The sequence below is a fragment of the Erinaceus europaeus genome, chromosome 13, assembly GCF_950295315.1.
Source record: "Erinaceus europaeus chromosome 13, mEriEur2.1, whole genome shotgun sequence".
In the NCBI taxonomy this organism is placed as follows: domain Eukaryota; kingdom Metazoa; phylum Chordata; class Mammalia; order Eulipotyphla; family Erinaceidae; genus Erinaceus; species Erinaceus europaeus.
In genome coordinates, this window is record NC_080174.1 from 59,299,920 (window position 1) to 59,315,421 (window position 15,502).

The following is a 15,502-nucleotide window of genomic DNA, read 5'->3' on the forward strand; positions in this document are numbered from 1 at the left end:
TAAAGAAAGAAACATATCTTAGTGAAGAAGTGAATTGCAAAATTAATTTCTCTACTCTATAGAGAGAATGAGTGCCTGGTATTAAACCTGAATCTGAGGTGTAGATTCCATTTCTTTTACTGTGTGGCTTGGACAGAAATGTAGGTTTCTACAACATCTTAGAGAAAGTAAAAAGAAGATAAATAATTCAGAAGCAAGTAGATGCTCGGCATGTTTGTGGAATTGATTGCCCTTTTAATCTAGAAGCCTCCAGAAGGCAGGGAGCTCAATTATAACACAGGAGAGCATGCATAGGGCAACCCCCAGGGCTCTCTTCTCAGCAGAGCTTCTTCCCAGAGTCTGGGCTAAGTGGCTTCAGGTGCAGGTGAATGCCATTCTTGGAGCGCAGGATCAGCTGAGGTATCATGATGGGCAGCCGAGAATGATCCAGAGAAAATTCAAAACGGAGTAAGCAGAGGGCTGTGACCACCTTCATCTCATTCATGGCAAACTGCTGCCCAATGCAGTTTCTGCAGTCAGCAATGCAAAGAGACATTGGACTGTGGGTGTCCAATCAATGTCTGGTTTTCATTAATCATTCCATCAGTCTGAACATAGGAAACAGATCTTGGGAACGTGGTGAGGGTCCCATACCAGAAGACTCACACTGGAGGCTCCAGCAAGGAGGGGGGTGGTCAGATCATTCTCAAAATGACTCACTTACTATCATTGTCAAGGCCATTAATATGATTATGACAAGAAAGTCCCCAGAACTTGCCCTGCATTAGGATCACCACCCAAATCCCACAGGGTCCACCTCATCATAGACCTCCCCCCTCCCCCAGATGATGCCTTCCCAATGACAGTCCTGAGTGTCTGGGGCTATCAGGCATCTCCTTACCTGGGTCCAGCAGAGAAGGGAATGAAGGCAAAGGGGTGGCGTCTGGTTGAATTCTCAGAAGAAAAGCGCAAAGGGTCAAAGACCTAAAGGGACAAGCTTTGCTGGGACACTTGCTAGATCCTGAGGGATGTAACCCCAACAACCTCCCAGTCCATCTGACCAGCAGGCTCAGGATTAGGCTACCTCAGGGTCTGGCCACACTGCACCGTTCCTATGAAGGCCATAGATGTGCAAAGAGATCAGGCTGCCTGTAGACAGAACAGGGACTTGTTGACCAGAAAGTCCTGGGACAGCAAGGACTATCTCTTCCTATGACCAGATGCCCCCAGGGACCTAGATGGCCACCAGTCTTTAAATGAGCATGGCCAGTAATGGAAAGCCCATGGCCACCCTCGATAGGCTGAAGTGCTTTTGATCATCATGACACCTACTTCCTGCAGCTAGCACTGGGCAAACTCAACCCACCATACGTCTGAGAAGTAGGATAGGTTGGGAATACCACTTTCTTCCTGATTTCTTTAACTGACTTCCAAGGAAAGTTGCTATCCCTGATATTATCAACTCCTATTTTGTAACTGTAACAATTGCCATGCATGGTGTGCTGGCTGTGTGTCAGATATACATATTGTTGGACAGGACAAGTGCTGCACAGCATCATAGTTTGAGTGAATGGTTCAGAACATAACTGCATGGTAGGACATAGCAGCCTTCATCACCATGATCCTGTTCATCATGACAATGACCAGATGGTGAAACAGGTTTAAGGGTGGTGGCAGCTCCCCATACTAGTAAAGGGAGGACTTGAAGTCTGGCTAGACACAAAGTCTGAGCTCTTTCCTACTGGCACAAAAATCTGGCCAAAGGCAGAGTGTCACAAAAGCAACTAAAGGGAGTCCTGTCCCCCCCAGCCCCAAATGCACTCCATCCCACCTGCAGGCAGAGAGCGGCCATCCACAAAGCTGACAGGCTTGCTGAGCTGGCGGTACACCTGGGGCACAGGCGGGTAGAGCCGCAGGGACTCCTTGATGCACATGGTCAGGTAGCTCATCTTGCCCAGATCATCCCTGCCAACAACACAACCAGGTCTTTCTGGGGAGGAGGAGCAGTGGGACCCCACAGCAAGGCAGAAACCAGCCCAAATTCTCTCCACCCTTTACCACCATGACAAACCCCAGAGTCAGAGGGATCCAGCTGCCTGAGGGGATCAGAGTTAGGGGATCTCACTGCACTCCAAGTGACCAGGCTGTAAGTGGACATGGACTAGCCATTCAGACCCAGCACCCTTGACTCTACTATTCTCCCTCTTCAATTTTCACTGTTAGGCAAGGATAGAACAGAACCCTAGCCCTCAAAGATAAGGTATTCTGTGCTCAGGCGCCCCACACTAGCGTGCAATGAGCTAGCCCTTTAAGTTCTGCTTAATTTCATTGTTATATTACTTCTGTATTCCCTTTTGCCACCAGGAAACTGAGACCCAATGTAGTACAAGTAAAACTATGCACAAAAGCTATTATATACACCAAATCCTAAGACTTTTCTTATCTTTCTTATTTGTATTTGGTATTTTAAAGACTGGGTGTCCTTGAAGTTCCTTAAGGTTCTAGGTGTAATAAACTTGTAATGAAGTCATTAATTTAACTCCTTCTCAGGTTGTGTTGTTGCTGCTGCTGCTGCTGCTGCTGCTGCCATTGTTGTTCACGCTCTCTTATTCTCTTTCTCCATTTGCTTATCTGAATTTCACTCATCCTTATGAGTGATCATTACAAACGCCATTTTTGCTCTCCAGATATCTAACAAAAATTCCTGGTATTGACTTTGGGAAAAGAGACAAATTTGCTGTGGATCAGACCAACCTTGAACACCAAAGCACAGTTGGACCTCCTACATGAAAAACTGCAGTTTCTTCTAACATAACTTATCTGAAAAATTTGTAAAAAGCCTCTTGAGAAAGCCAGGATCTATATCTACAAGTTCTCTCCAGTCCCTTCCTCCCTGCTTACTGTCTAAGATGTTAAAATGGCTTAAGACATGAGTCTGTCAACTTCTCAAAATTGCTTATAACCTAATTAAAAAAATGTTTTTATTGCACCAGATCTTTCCTCTTATTAATTGATCCTCCCCATAGTGGGGGCCAAACCTTCTACCCACAAAGCTTAGGAATCCACCTCCATTCCTACCCTCCTGAGTCCTCTGCCTTTGACATAGGGCCACTCAATCTTACCACAATCTGTGGTGTTTCTCTAGCTTTTTCACTATGTAAGTTATTCTCTTTTAAATTCCCCAAGAGGGGAGGAGTTAGGAAGATGGCGGCCTGAGAAGTCGCTAACAGCGAGTGCTCTGATCGCATCGTCGGCAACGGTAGGATTTTCTGCCTTTAGCAGGCCAGTCAATAAGGGGGACACCAAAGAAGTGATTACAATTTAATTTGGGTTAAGAATTAGAGTAAAGGTGACACGGACTAGCGGGGTGCCAGAATTCCCAGGCGGCGCTGGGCAAGGCGAGTGCGCCGGGCATTGTCCTCCGCCAGCCCAGGAAGGCGGCTCCTCCGCCGGTTGCAGAGCGCGGCAGGCAGAGGACCCGGAGAGAGCACTTTAGCTCGGGGGCTTCCTCTTGGGAGTCTCCAGGGTCCAACGTGACCCTGAGGGCGGATCCAAAGACTTCTTGAGTATAGCTCTCATTGGATCAAAGGACTTGGAGCTAGTTTTCATTTTTGAGAAATCCTTTAAAAAAGTCTGGAGGGGGGGGTTTCTCGGAAGATGGCGGACTGAGAAGCAGCTAGCCTTGGAGCTCCGGACACATCTCTTGTAAACAATAGGATTTTCTGCCTTTAGCAGGCCAGCCAATAAGGGGCCATAGCGGTGACAACAAGGAGGTGTCTATAACTTAATTTGGGTTAAGAATTAGAGTAGGGGAAAAAATTCTTTTTTCTTCCTTTTAATTTTCAAGCATACATCCTTCCCGCTGCCCCCCCCCCCCATAAGCAGTGCCTGGGACCAGCTACTAGCAGGATACCCCATACCACCAAACAGGGTGTTTTTTTTTTGTTTTTTTTTTAAATTCACTGATACACATTTGGGAAGTTCCTCGCACTGCTCTTTAATTACAACTCTTCTTCTTATCTTCTCCCTTTTCTCTCTCTTATCTCTCTCTATCTCTCTTTTTTTTTTAATCTTGTCATACACTTCTTTCTTCTTTGCCTTTCTGAATTTGTGAATTACTTTGGGGAAGAAATCTGACCCAGAGTGGACTCTCTATGTGTGTATCTCTGCTCTAGTTCCCTTTACACTCTTGTTACCCCTAGAATATACACTGGATAGTAGATTTGCATAACTGTCTATTCTTGCTATCCTCTCTTTCTTTTCTCTTTCTTCACTGGGATTTGGTTACTATTTTTTCACGGACTGGAGAAATTGTTTGGCTAACTGGTAATGATTAAACTCCTTCAATACTTACTTCAGTTGCTACTGTTATTCCGGAGGTTGGTGAGTGCAATTGTCATAAAGGTATTTAGTACAGTGTTACTTCTGCTCAAAACACAACAACTGAGGAACAACAGAGCATAAAAAAAAGAAACACATAAATAAAAAAATGGGTAGATTAAAAACAAATAAAACTGCTACCCCAATGAATGAAGACAAGAGCCCAGAAGAAACCACAAATCAGTCAGAAGTAACCATAGATAAGAAAAGTATGCAAGCAATAATAAACTTATTAATCACAGAAATGAAAACAACATTGGAGGAAAGGAATGGCAGTATTAGGGAAACAACAGTTGAGACCCCCAAGGAAAATACTGATTATCTTGAGACAATTAGAGAACTGAAAGCTGAAATAGCTGTAATGAAGAAAGAAGCTGAGGCAAGGGAAAGCAGACTAACAGAAGCAGAAAACAGAATTAGTCAGACAGAGGATAAGTTAGAGAAAACGAAGAAAGAGGTGAAAGAGCTTAAAAAGAGATTGAGAGACACTGCAAACAACAACAGAGACATATGGGATGATCTCAAAAGAAGTAACATTCGTATAATTGGCCTGCCAGAGGAAGAAAGAGAGGAAGGGGAAGAAAACATTCTAGAGGAAATAATACAAGAAAACTTCCAGACCTGAATAACAGAAAGGATATCAAGGTTCAAAAGGCCCAGAGAGTACCAAACAGAATCAACCCAGACCTGAAGACACCAAGACACATCATAGTCACAATGAGAAGAAGTAAGGATAAAGAAAGGATCCTAAAGGCTGCAAGAGAGAAACAAAAAGTCACATACAGGGGAAAACCCATAAGACTATCTGCAGATTTCTCAACTCAAACTCTAAAAGCCAGAAGGGAATGGCAAGATATCTATCGAGCCCTGAATGAAAAAGGGTTTCAACCAAGGATAATATATCCTGCTAGACTTTCATTCAAGCTAGATGGAGGGATCAAAACCTTCTTAGACAAACAACAGTTAAAGGAGGCAACCATCACCAAGCCGGCCCTGAAAGAGGTACTAAAAGACCTCTTATAAACAAGAACATCACTATAATACTCGCAATATATCAGAGTAAACAAATTGTTTTTTAGAACAATGGCACTACAATACATTAAATCCATAATATCAATAAATGTCAATGGCTTAAACTCACCCATCAAAAGGCACAGGGTGGGGGGATGGATCAGAAAACATAACCCAACCATATGCTGCTTGCAAGAATTCCATCTGTCACAACAAGATAAACACAGACTTAAAGTGAAAGGATGGAAAACTATCATACAGGCTAACGTTCCACAAAAAAGGGCAGGAACAGCCATTCTCATCTCAGACACGATAGATTTTAAATTAAATAAAGTAATAAAAGATAGGCAAGGACATTGCATAATGATTAGAGGATCAATCAGCCAAGAAGACTTAACAATTATTAACATCTATGCACCCAATGAGGGACCATCTAAATACATTAAACACCTACTGAAAGAATTTCAAAAATACATCAATAGTAATACATTAATAGTGGGAGACTTCAATACCCCACTCTCACACTTAGACAGATCAACAAAGCAGAGAACCAATAAAGATACAAGAGAATTGAATGAAGAGATTGACAGACTAGACCTCTTGGACATTTTCAGACTCCTCCACCCCAAAAAACTGGAATACACCTTCTTTTCAAATCCACACAACACATACTCAAGGATAGACCACATGTTAGGCCACAAAGACAGCATCAATAAATTCAAGAGCATTGAAATCATCCCAATTATCTTCTCAGACCACAGTGGAGTAAAACTAACTTTTAACAACAAACGGAAAATTATTAAAAGACATAGAATTTGGAAACTAAACAACATGCTCCTTAAGAACCACTGGGTCAGAGACTCACTCAAACAGGAAATTCAGATGTTCCTGGAAACTAATGAAAATGAAGACACAACCTATCAAAATATTTGGGACACAGCTAAAGCAGTACTGAGAGGGAAACTTATAGCCATACAATCACATATTAAACACCAAGAAGAAGCCCAAATGAACGACCTTACTACACACCTCAAGGACTTAGGGGAAGAGGAACAAAGGAACCCTAAAGCAACCAGAAGGACAGAAATCACTAAAGTTAGAGCAGAAATAAACAACATCGAAAATAAAAGAACCATACAAAAGATCAATGAAGCCAAATGTTGGTTCTTTGAAAGATTAAACAAAATTGACAAACCCCTAGCCAGACTCACCAAACAAAAAAGAGAGAAGACTCAAATTAATAGAATTGTAAACGATACAGGAGATATCACAACTGACACCACAGAAATCCAGAGAATTCTGCGAAACTTCTATAAAGAACTATATGCCACCAAGCTAGAGAATCTGGAAGAAATGGAACAATTCCTAGAAACCTATGCACTTCCAAAACTGAACCAAGAAGAACTACAAAATCTAAATGCACCAATCACAGACAAAGAAATTGAAACCGTTATTAAGAATCTCCCCAACAACAAAAGTCCTGGACCAGATGGCTTCACAAACGAATTCTACAAAACTTTCAGGAAACAGTTAATACCCATACTTCTTAAGCTATTCCATAAGATTGAAGAAACAGGAATACTCCCTTCCACCTTTTATGAAGCCAACATCACCCTGATACCAAAAGCTGATAGGGACAGAACAAAAAAGGAAAACTACAGACCAATATCTCTGAAGAACATAGATGCCAAAATATTAAACAAGATCTAGGCCAACCGGATACAGCAACACATCAAAAAGATTGTTCATCATGACCAAGTGGGATTCATCCCAGGAATGCAAGGCTGGTTCAACATCCGTAAATTAATCAATGTCATTCATCACATCAATAAAAGCAAAGCCAAAAACCACATGATTATCTCAATAGATGCAGAGAAAGCCTTTGACAAAATCCAACACCCATTCATGCTCAAAACTCTACAAAAAATGGGAATAGATGGGAAATTCCTCAAGATAGTGGAGTCTATATATAGCAAACCTACAGCCAACATCATACTCAATGGACAGAAGCTGAAAGCATTCCCCCTCAGATCGGGGACTAGACAGGGCTGTCCACTGTCACCGTTACTCTTCAACATAGTATTGGAAGTTCTTGCCATAGCAATCAGGCAAGAGAAAGAAATCAAAGGAATACAGATTGGAAGGGAAGAAGTCAAGCTCTCACTATTTGCAGATGATATGATAGTATACATAGAAAGACCTAAAGAATCCAGCAGAAAATTACTGGAAGTTGTTAGGCAATATACCAAGGTATCAGGCTACAAAATCAATGTACAAAAATCAGTGGCATTTCTTTATGCAAACACTAAATCTGAAGAAGAAGACATCCAGAAATCACTCCCATTTACTGTTTCAGCAAAATCAATCAAATACCTAGGAATAAAGTTGACCAAAGAAGTGAAAGACTTGTATGCTGAAAACTATGAGTCGCTACTCAAGGAGATAGAAACTGACACCAAGAAATGGAAAGATATCCCATGCTCATGGATTGGGAGAATAAATATCATCAAAATGAATATTCTTCCCAGAGCCATATACAAATTTAATGCAATACCCATCAAAGTTCCACCAGGCTTCTTTAAGAGAATAGAACAAACACTACAATCATTTATCTGGAACATGAAAACACCTAGAACTGCCAAAACCATCTTAAGGAAAAGAAACAGAAATGGAGGCATCACACTCCCAGACCTTAAACTATATTATAAAGCCATCATCATCAAAACAGCATGGTACTGGAACAAAAATAGGCACACAGACCAGTGGAACAGAATTGAAAGCCCAGAAGTAAATCCCAACACCTATGGGCATCTAATCTTTGATAAGGGGGCCCAAAGGATTAAATGGAAAAAGGAGGCTCTCTTCAATAAATGGTGCTGGGAAAACTGGGTTGAAACATGCAGAAGAATGAAATTGAACCACTTTATCTCACCAGAAACAAAAATCAACTCCAAATGGATCAAAGACCTAGATGTCAGACCAGAAACAATCAAATACTTAGAGGAAAACATTGGCAAAACACTTTCCCACCTACACCTCAAGGACATCTTTGATGAATCAAACCCAATTGCAAGGAAGACCAAAGCAGAAACAAACCAATGGGACTACATCAAATTGAAAAGCTTCTGCACATCCAAAGAAACTATTAAACAAACAGAGAGACCCCTCACAGAATGGGAGAAGATCTTCACATGCCAGACATCAGACAAGAAACTAATCACCAAAATATATAAAGAGCTCAGCAAACTTAGCCGCAAAAAAGCAAATGACCCCATCCAAAAATGGGCAGAGGAAATGAACAAAACATTCACCACAGAGGAGATCCAAAAGGCTAACAAACATATGAAAAACTGCTCTAGGTCACTGATTGTCAGAGAAATGCAAATTAAGACAACACTAAGATACCACCTCACTCCTGTAAGAATGGCATACATCAAAAAGGACAGCAGCAACAAATGCTGGAGAGGATGTGGGGACAGAGGAACCCTTTTACATTGCTGGTGGGAATGTAAATTGGTACAGCCTCTGTGGCGAGCAGTCTGGAAAACTCTCAGAAGGCTAGACATGGACCTTCCATATGACCCAATAATTCCTCTCCTGGGGTTATACCCCAAGGACTCCATAACACCCAACCAAAAAGAGGTGTGTACTCCTATGTTCATAGCAGCACAATTCATAATAGCTAAAACCTGGAAGCAACCCAGGTGCCCAACACCAGATGAGTGGCTGAGAAAGCTGTGGTATATATACACAATGGAATACTATGCAGCTATCAAGAACAATGAACCCACCTTCTCTGACCCATCTTGGACAGAGCTAGAAGGAATTATGTTAAGTGAACTAAGTCAGAAAGATAAAGATGAGTATGGGATGATCCCACTCATCAACAGAAGCTGACTTAGAAGATCTGAAAGGGAAACTAAAAGCAGGACCTGATCAAATTGTAAGTAGGGCACCAAAGTAAAAACCCAGTGGTGAGGGGTAGACATGTAGCTTCCTGGGCCAGTGGGTGGTGGGAGTGGGCGGGAGGGATGGGTCACAGTCCTTTGGTGGTGGGAATGGTGTTTATGTACACTCCTAGCAAAATGTAGACATATAAATCAGTAGTTAATTAATATGAGAGGGGGGAAGTCAATTGTATGTCTCAAAGTTTCTCAAAAGACAAACTGAATCTTTTTAATATATAGGCTACGTATTTGATATGCGGACTCTCTCAAAAGCCTAGACCAAGTAGATTAGAAGCTTCCAATAGCACAGCTATATACAAGATACTGGGTACTGTACAGCAAACCATAACAAAGGGACTTTTCAAAGTTAACCCAATTAACAAATAATGTGATAATAATATTAACTATTGATTGTCTTTTTGAACCCTAAGACAGCAGGAACCTCACATCTTCACTATAGAGCCCCTATTTCCCCCAGTCCTGGCACCCTTGGATAGGGCCCACTTTCCTGTATGCATCTCCCAATCCAAACCAAATAATATTGCATCCGCCGATCACAACCTAACCAACGCAACGATTGCCATCTCAACATGCTTCACCTCAGACTGTATCCAGAGACTTCACGTGTGGAATGACAACCCTTCAGCTTCATTACTCAGGTGAGACCTTTCCTTTAATAGTACACTCTAATTTCATCTCAGGTAGTTCACTTTCTAACAAAGTCCCATAACCTAGATATACACCAGTTCTGTGAGAGAGAGCTTATGTGCACACGTATCCATAAACTACTGCAAAATATATACCTGAAAGCAGGATTACACTAGAGTTTGCAGTGAGTACCTCCCTAACACTTCCTCTCCACTACTCCAAGCTTGGGATCCATGATTGCTCAACAAATTGTTTGGCTTCGTATGTTAACTCTCTTTTCAATCACCAGGTTCCAGATGCCACCAGGATGCTGGCTAGGCTTCCCTGGATTGAAGACCCCACCAACGTGTCCTGGAGCTCAGCTTCCCCAGAGACACACCATACTAGGGAAAGAGAGAGGCAGACTGGGGGTATGGACTGACCAGTCAACGCCCATGTTCAGCGGGGAAGCAATTACAGAAGCCAGACCTTCTACCTTCTGCAACCCTCAACGACCCTGGGTCCATGCTCCCAGAGGGATAGAGAATGGGAAAGCTACCATGGGAGGGGGTGGGTTATGGGGATTGGGTGGTGGGAATTGTGTGGAGTTGTACCCCTCCTACCTTATGCTTTTGTTCACTAATCCTTTCTTAAATAAAAAATTTAAAAATAAAAAAAATAATTCCCCAAGAGGGAGGCCAGGCATTGGCACACCTGGTTAAGCACACACATTACAGTGTGCAAGGACCTGGGTTCAAGCCCCTGGTCCCCACCTGCAGGGAGAAATCTTCACAAGTGGTAAAATAGAACTGCAGGTGTCTCTCTGTCTCTCTCCCTCTCTTTCCTCCCTCTCTCTTCTTAATTTCCATCTCTATCAAATAATAAATAAATAAAATTTTTAAAAGAATGGTTATTCATACATTAAAAAATAAAATAGAGACTTCCTGAGGTGGAATACAAAGTAGCAGCAGCTGTGTTTCTCTCCTCTCCCCAGCCAAGGAATAGCAAAGAAAATTGTCTGAGAATGCAACAAGACAAGACTAGTACCACTTTGGGAACCCACCAAGTCATGGGGCAGAACTATAACCATTAAGCTGAAAAATGTGAATTCTGAGGTAAAAACTCATGCATCTACAGTTTCATCTATTGTTTCTACTGTGGGAGAAATATTCGCTATTGCTGGAGAACTGTTAAGAACAGAAAATAAAAACAGAGGAGACTTCTGGTGGTGGCGGGGCTACAGAGCAGAAGCAGCTGTGTTTCTCTCCTCTCCTCTCCTGGGTCAACTAGAAAAAGCAAAGGAGGTCACCTGGGACTGCAACAAGGCAGGACTAGAACTTCAGGAACCCACCAAATCACCAGTAAGTGTAAACACCTGTACCTTCTGGAAAGAGATGAGCCTAAGAAGAGATTGAGCAGCTGGTAACAGTCCAGCAGTTTACCGGTTGAGACAACGCTTCCAGTCTGTTTTACCAACAAAAAGACTGCTGAAGGGAGGAGAGGACTCCCTTAAGACTCACCAAATGCAACTGTGAGTCTCCATTGCTACTGCCCTCAGAGGGTGGAGCAGCAGGGGGGAGGCCCTGTGCTGACATTGGGGGACAGAGAACTAACCACAAAACTCAGGAGAAGAGCTAAACCTCGGTGGCCTAGCAGTGGGGCTGTGTGGTGGTAGCCTTTCCACATTGTTCTCCTGATGACAACATGTTAAATAATTGCCTCAGAACCTACAGACTATAAATAGGACTTGTTTAGAAAATCACAGGGCCCAGCAGTGCTGCCCAGCTTGAAAGAGAAGCTGAATTAAACTTTGGATGCTTGGTATGTGAGAGTCTCTTGGCATAACCACTTGATTATCTCTGCCCCACCCTGCTTTATCTCTTGGTCAGGAGTGAGAAATTAAGCTAGTAAGCCTACTATAGTTTAACAGCCCTCAGGCTCCCATAGCCTACAGGGAAGAAAAAGAAGAAAAGAGGCTTTTAAGCCACTGTGCTCCAACTCAGGAATTAAAATACTATTGAATCAACTGTCAAATTCCACAACTGTGAACCCTTTAATTATCTTACTTGGACACAAGCCAATCCAGGAAAGAGTGATCAGTAATTTGAAAAATACTGAGAGAGGGACCTCATAACATACTATATAGAATGGTTAAACCAACAAGAAGAAATATTGAAGAAATGAACCAGGACTAAACTAAAAGCCTCCCAAAGGGTGAATCACAAAATAACACAGTCAACACCCAAATATTAGTTAAGGAAATAACCATAGGAGTGAGTAAAGAGTTTGAAAGAATTGTCATCAGAAATGTAGAAACAACAAATGAGACTCTGGAAGAAAACACTAATTATCTCAAGGTCATTACAGAGCAGAAAGCTGAAATAACTGAGCTAAGAATACAACTAGCTGAACAAGCTAAAACAGTATCAGAACAGGGTAACAAAATAGATGAACTCCAGAAAACAGTAGAGGGGAGGGAGAATAGAATCAATGAAGCTGAAGACAAAATTAGCAAGATCGAGGATGATATAGAGACAACCAAAAAATAGATCCCAAAAAGAGGTTAAGAGATACTGAAAACAACAACAGAGACCTATCAGATGACTTCAAAAGAATGTAAGTATTATTGGCTTATGAGAGGTAGAAAGAGAGGGAAAGGAAGAAAGCATTCTTCAGGATATAATAGCTGAGAACTTCTCTAGTCTAGACAACATAAAAGACATAAAGGTTCAAGAGGCCCAGAGGGTCACAAACAGAAATAACCCAGACTTAAAGACACCAAGATAAATCATATTTAAAATGGAAAGGAATAAGGATAAAGAAAGGATCCTCAAGGCTGCAAGAGAAAAACAAAGAGTCGCCTACAAAGGAAAACCCCTAAGATTAGCAGCAGACTTCTCCACACAAACACTATAGGCCAGAAGAAAATTGCAAGATATCTATAAAGTGCTCAGTGAGAAAGGCTTTCAACCAAGACTACTGTATCCTGCTAGACTGTCATTCAGACTAGATTGAGGCATAAAAACCTTCTCAGACAAGCAACAGTGGAAAGAATCAACTATCACCAAGCCAGCCCTAAAAGAAGTTCTGAAAGGTCTCCTATAAACAGTCAGACCACCATAAATAGGCCATATATCAGAACATTCTAAAAATCTACAAGAATGGCATTCAAATATCTTCAATCTTTGATATCAATAAATGTCAATGGCCTGAATTCACCTTTTAAAAGACACAGAGTAGGAAGATGGATCAGAAAACACCACCCAATGATATGCTGTTACAGGAAACCCACCTGACTCAACAAGACAAACACAGACTCAAAGTGAAAGGATGGAAAACTAACATACAAGACAATGGCCCACAAAAAAAGGGCAGGAACAGCTATTCTCATATCTAACATGACAGATTTTAAAATAAATAAAATTAAAGAAGATAGGGATGGACACTACTTAATGATCAGAGGATCAGTCAATCAGGAGGATTTAACAATTATTAACATCTATGCACCCAGTGAGAAGCCATCTAAATACATCAAACATCTACTGAAAGTGCTACAGCAAAATATTAACAGCAACGCAGTCATAGTAGGGGACTTCAACACCCTACTCTCAACTTGACAGAACATCCAGGCAGAAAATCAATAAAGAAACAAGGGAACTAAATGAGGACATAAATAAACTAGAACTATTGGACATTTTCAGAGTCATTCATCCCAAGAAACTGGAATACACATTTTAGTCAAGTCCACATGGGTCATTCTCAAGGACAGACCACATGTTAGGCCGCAAAGACAGCATCAGCAAATTCAAGAGCATTGAAATCATCCCAAGCGTTTTCTCAGACCACAGTGGAATTAAACTAACACTTCACAATTAATGAAAAATTAGTAAGAGTCCCAAAACGTAGAAGCTCAACAGTACACTACGGAACAACTACTGGGTCAAAGTGGAAATAAAGGAAGAAATCAAAATGTTTTGAGAGTTCAATGAAAATGAAGACACAGCTATCAAAATATTTGGGACACAGCTAAGGCAGTACTGAGAGGGAAGTTCATAGTCATACAAGCACACATTAGGAAAGAAGAAAAAGCACAAACAAACAGCCTGATTGCACATCTTAAAGACCTAGAAGAAGAACAACAAAGGAACCTGAAGCAACCAGAAGGACAGAAATCACTAAAGTTAGGACAGAAATGAATAACGTTGAAAATAAGAAAACCATACAAAAGATCAACAAAAGTAAATGTTGGTTCTTCGAAAGAATGAACAAAATCAACAAACCTTTAGCCAGACTCACAAAACAAAAGAGGGAGAACACCTAAATAAATTTGATCATAAATGATAGAGGATATATCACAACAGACACTGCAGAAACTCAACATATCATGTGAGACTTCTATGAACAACTATATGCCACCAAGCTAGAGAACCTGGAAGAAATGGACGATTTCCTAGATACCTACCAACTTCCAAAACTAAGTAAAGAGGAACTAGATAACATTAACAGGCCCATCACAGCTAATGAAATTAAACAGTTATCAAAAAACTTCCCAAGAATAAAAGTAATGGACCAGATGATTTGACAAATGAATTCTAAAATCCTTCAAAGAAGAACTAATACCTCTACTTTTAAAAGTCTTCCAGAACACTGAAGACACTGGAATACTCCCTTCCAGCTTCTATGAAGCCAACAACACTTTGATACAAAAAGCAGACAGGGACACAACCAAATAAGAAAACTAAAGACCAATATCTCTGATGAATATAGATGCTAAAATATTGAACAAAATTCTAGCCAACCAGATACAGCAGTATATTAAAAACATTGTTCATTATGACCAAGTGGGGTTTATCCCAGGCATGCAAGGTTGGTTTAATATATGTAAGTCAATCAATGTGATCCACCACATCAACAAAAGCAAGACCAAAAACCGCATGGTCACATCAATAGACACAGAGAAAGCCTTTGACAAAATCCAACATCCCTTTATGATCAAAACACTACAAAAATGGGAATAGATGGAAAATTCCTGAAGATAGTGGAGTCTATATATAGCATACCTACAGCCAACATCATACTCAATCGTGAAAAACTGGAAGTATTTCCACTCAGGTACTAGACAGGACTGCCCACTGTCACCATTACTATTCAACATAGTGTTGGAAGTTTTTGCCATAGCAATCAGGCAGGAGCAAGGAAATAGAGTACAGATTCGAAGAGAAGAAGTCCAATTCTCCCTATTTGTAGATAACATTATAGTATATATAGAAAAACCTAAGGAATCTAGCAAGAAGCTTTTGGAAATCATCAGGCAATACAGTAAGGTGTCAGGCTACAAATTTAACATTCAAAAGTCAGTGGCATTCCTCTATGCAAACACTAAGTTAGAAGAAGTTAAAATCCAGAAATCAATTCCTTTTACTATCGCAACAAAAACTATAAATATCTAGGAATAAACTTAACCAAAGAAGTGAAAGACTTGTATACTAAAAATTATGAGTCACTACTCAAGGAAATAGAAAAGACACAAAGAAGTGGAAAGATATTCCATGTCAGGG

General features: G+C 41.0%; 1 protein-coding gene across 2 annotated transcripts in view; it reads right to left on the bottom strand.

Moving 5' to 3' along the window:
- Positions 1 to 209: 209 nt before the first annotated feature.
- Positions 210 to 15,502, bottom strand: part of LOC103112031 (cytochrome P450 4B1) — a 34,256-nt gene continuing 18,963 nt past the window's right edge. Inside the window, exons 9-12 of one of the 2 annotated variants that reach the window (XM_060205976.1) lie at positions 1,811 to 1,944; positions 1,064 to 1,128; positions 881 to 963; positions 210 to 509 (exon numbers count right to left, since the gene is read on the bottom strand). In XM_060205976.1, coding sequence (XP_060061959.1) covers positions 317 to 509; positions 881 to 963; positions 1,064 to 1,128; positions 1,811 to 1,944 — 475 coding nt within the window. In that variant the 3' untranslated portion in view covers positions 210 to 316. Of the gene's footprint in view, positions 510 to 880; positions 964 to 1,040; positions 1,129 to 1,810; positions 1,945 to 15,502 lie in introns of those variants that run through there. The other variant, XM_060205977.1, reaches the window with a different exon arrangement.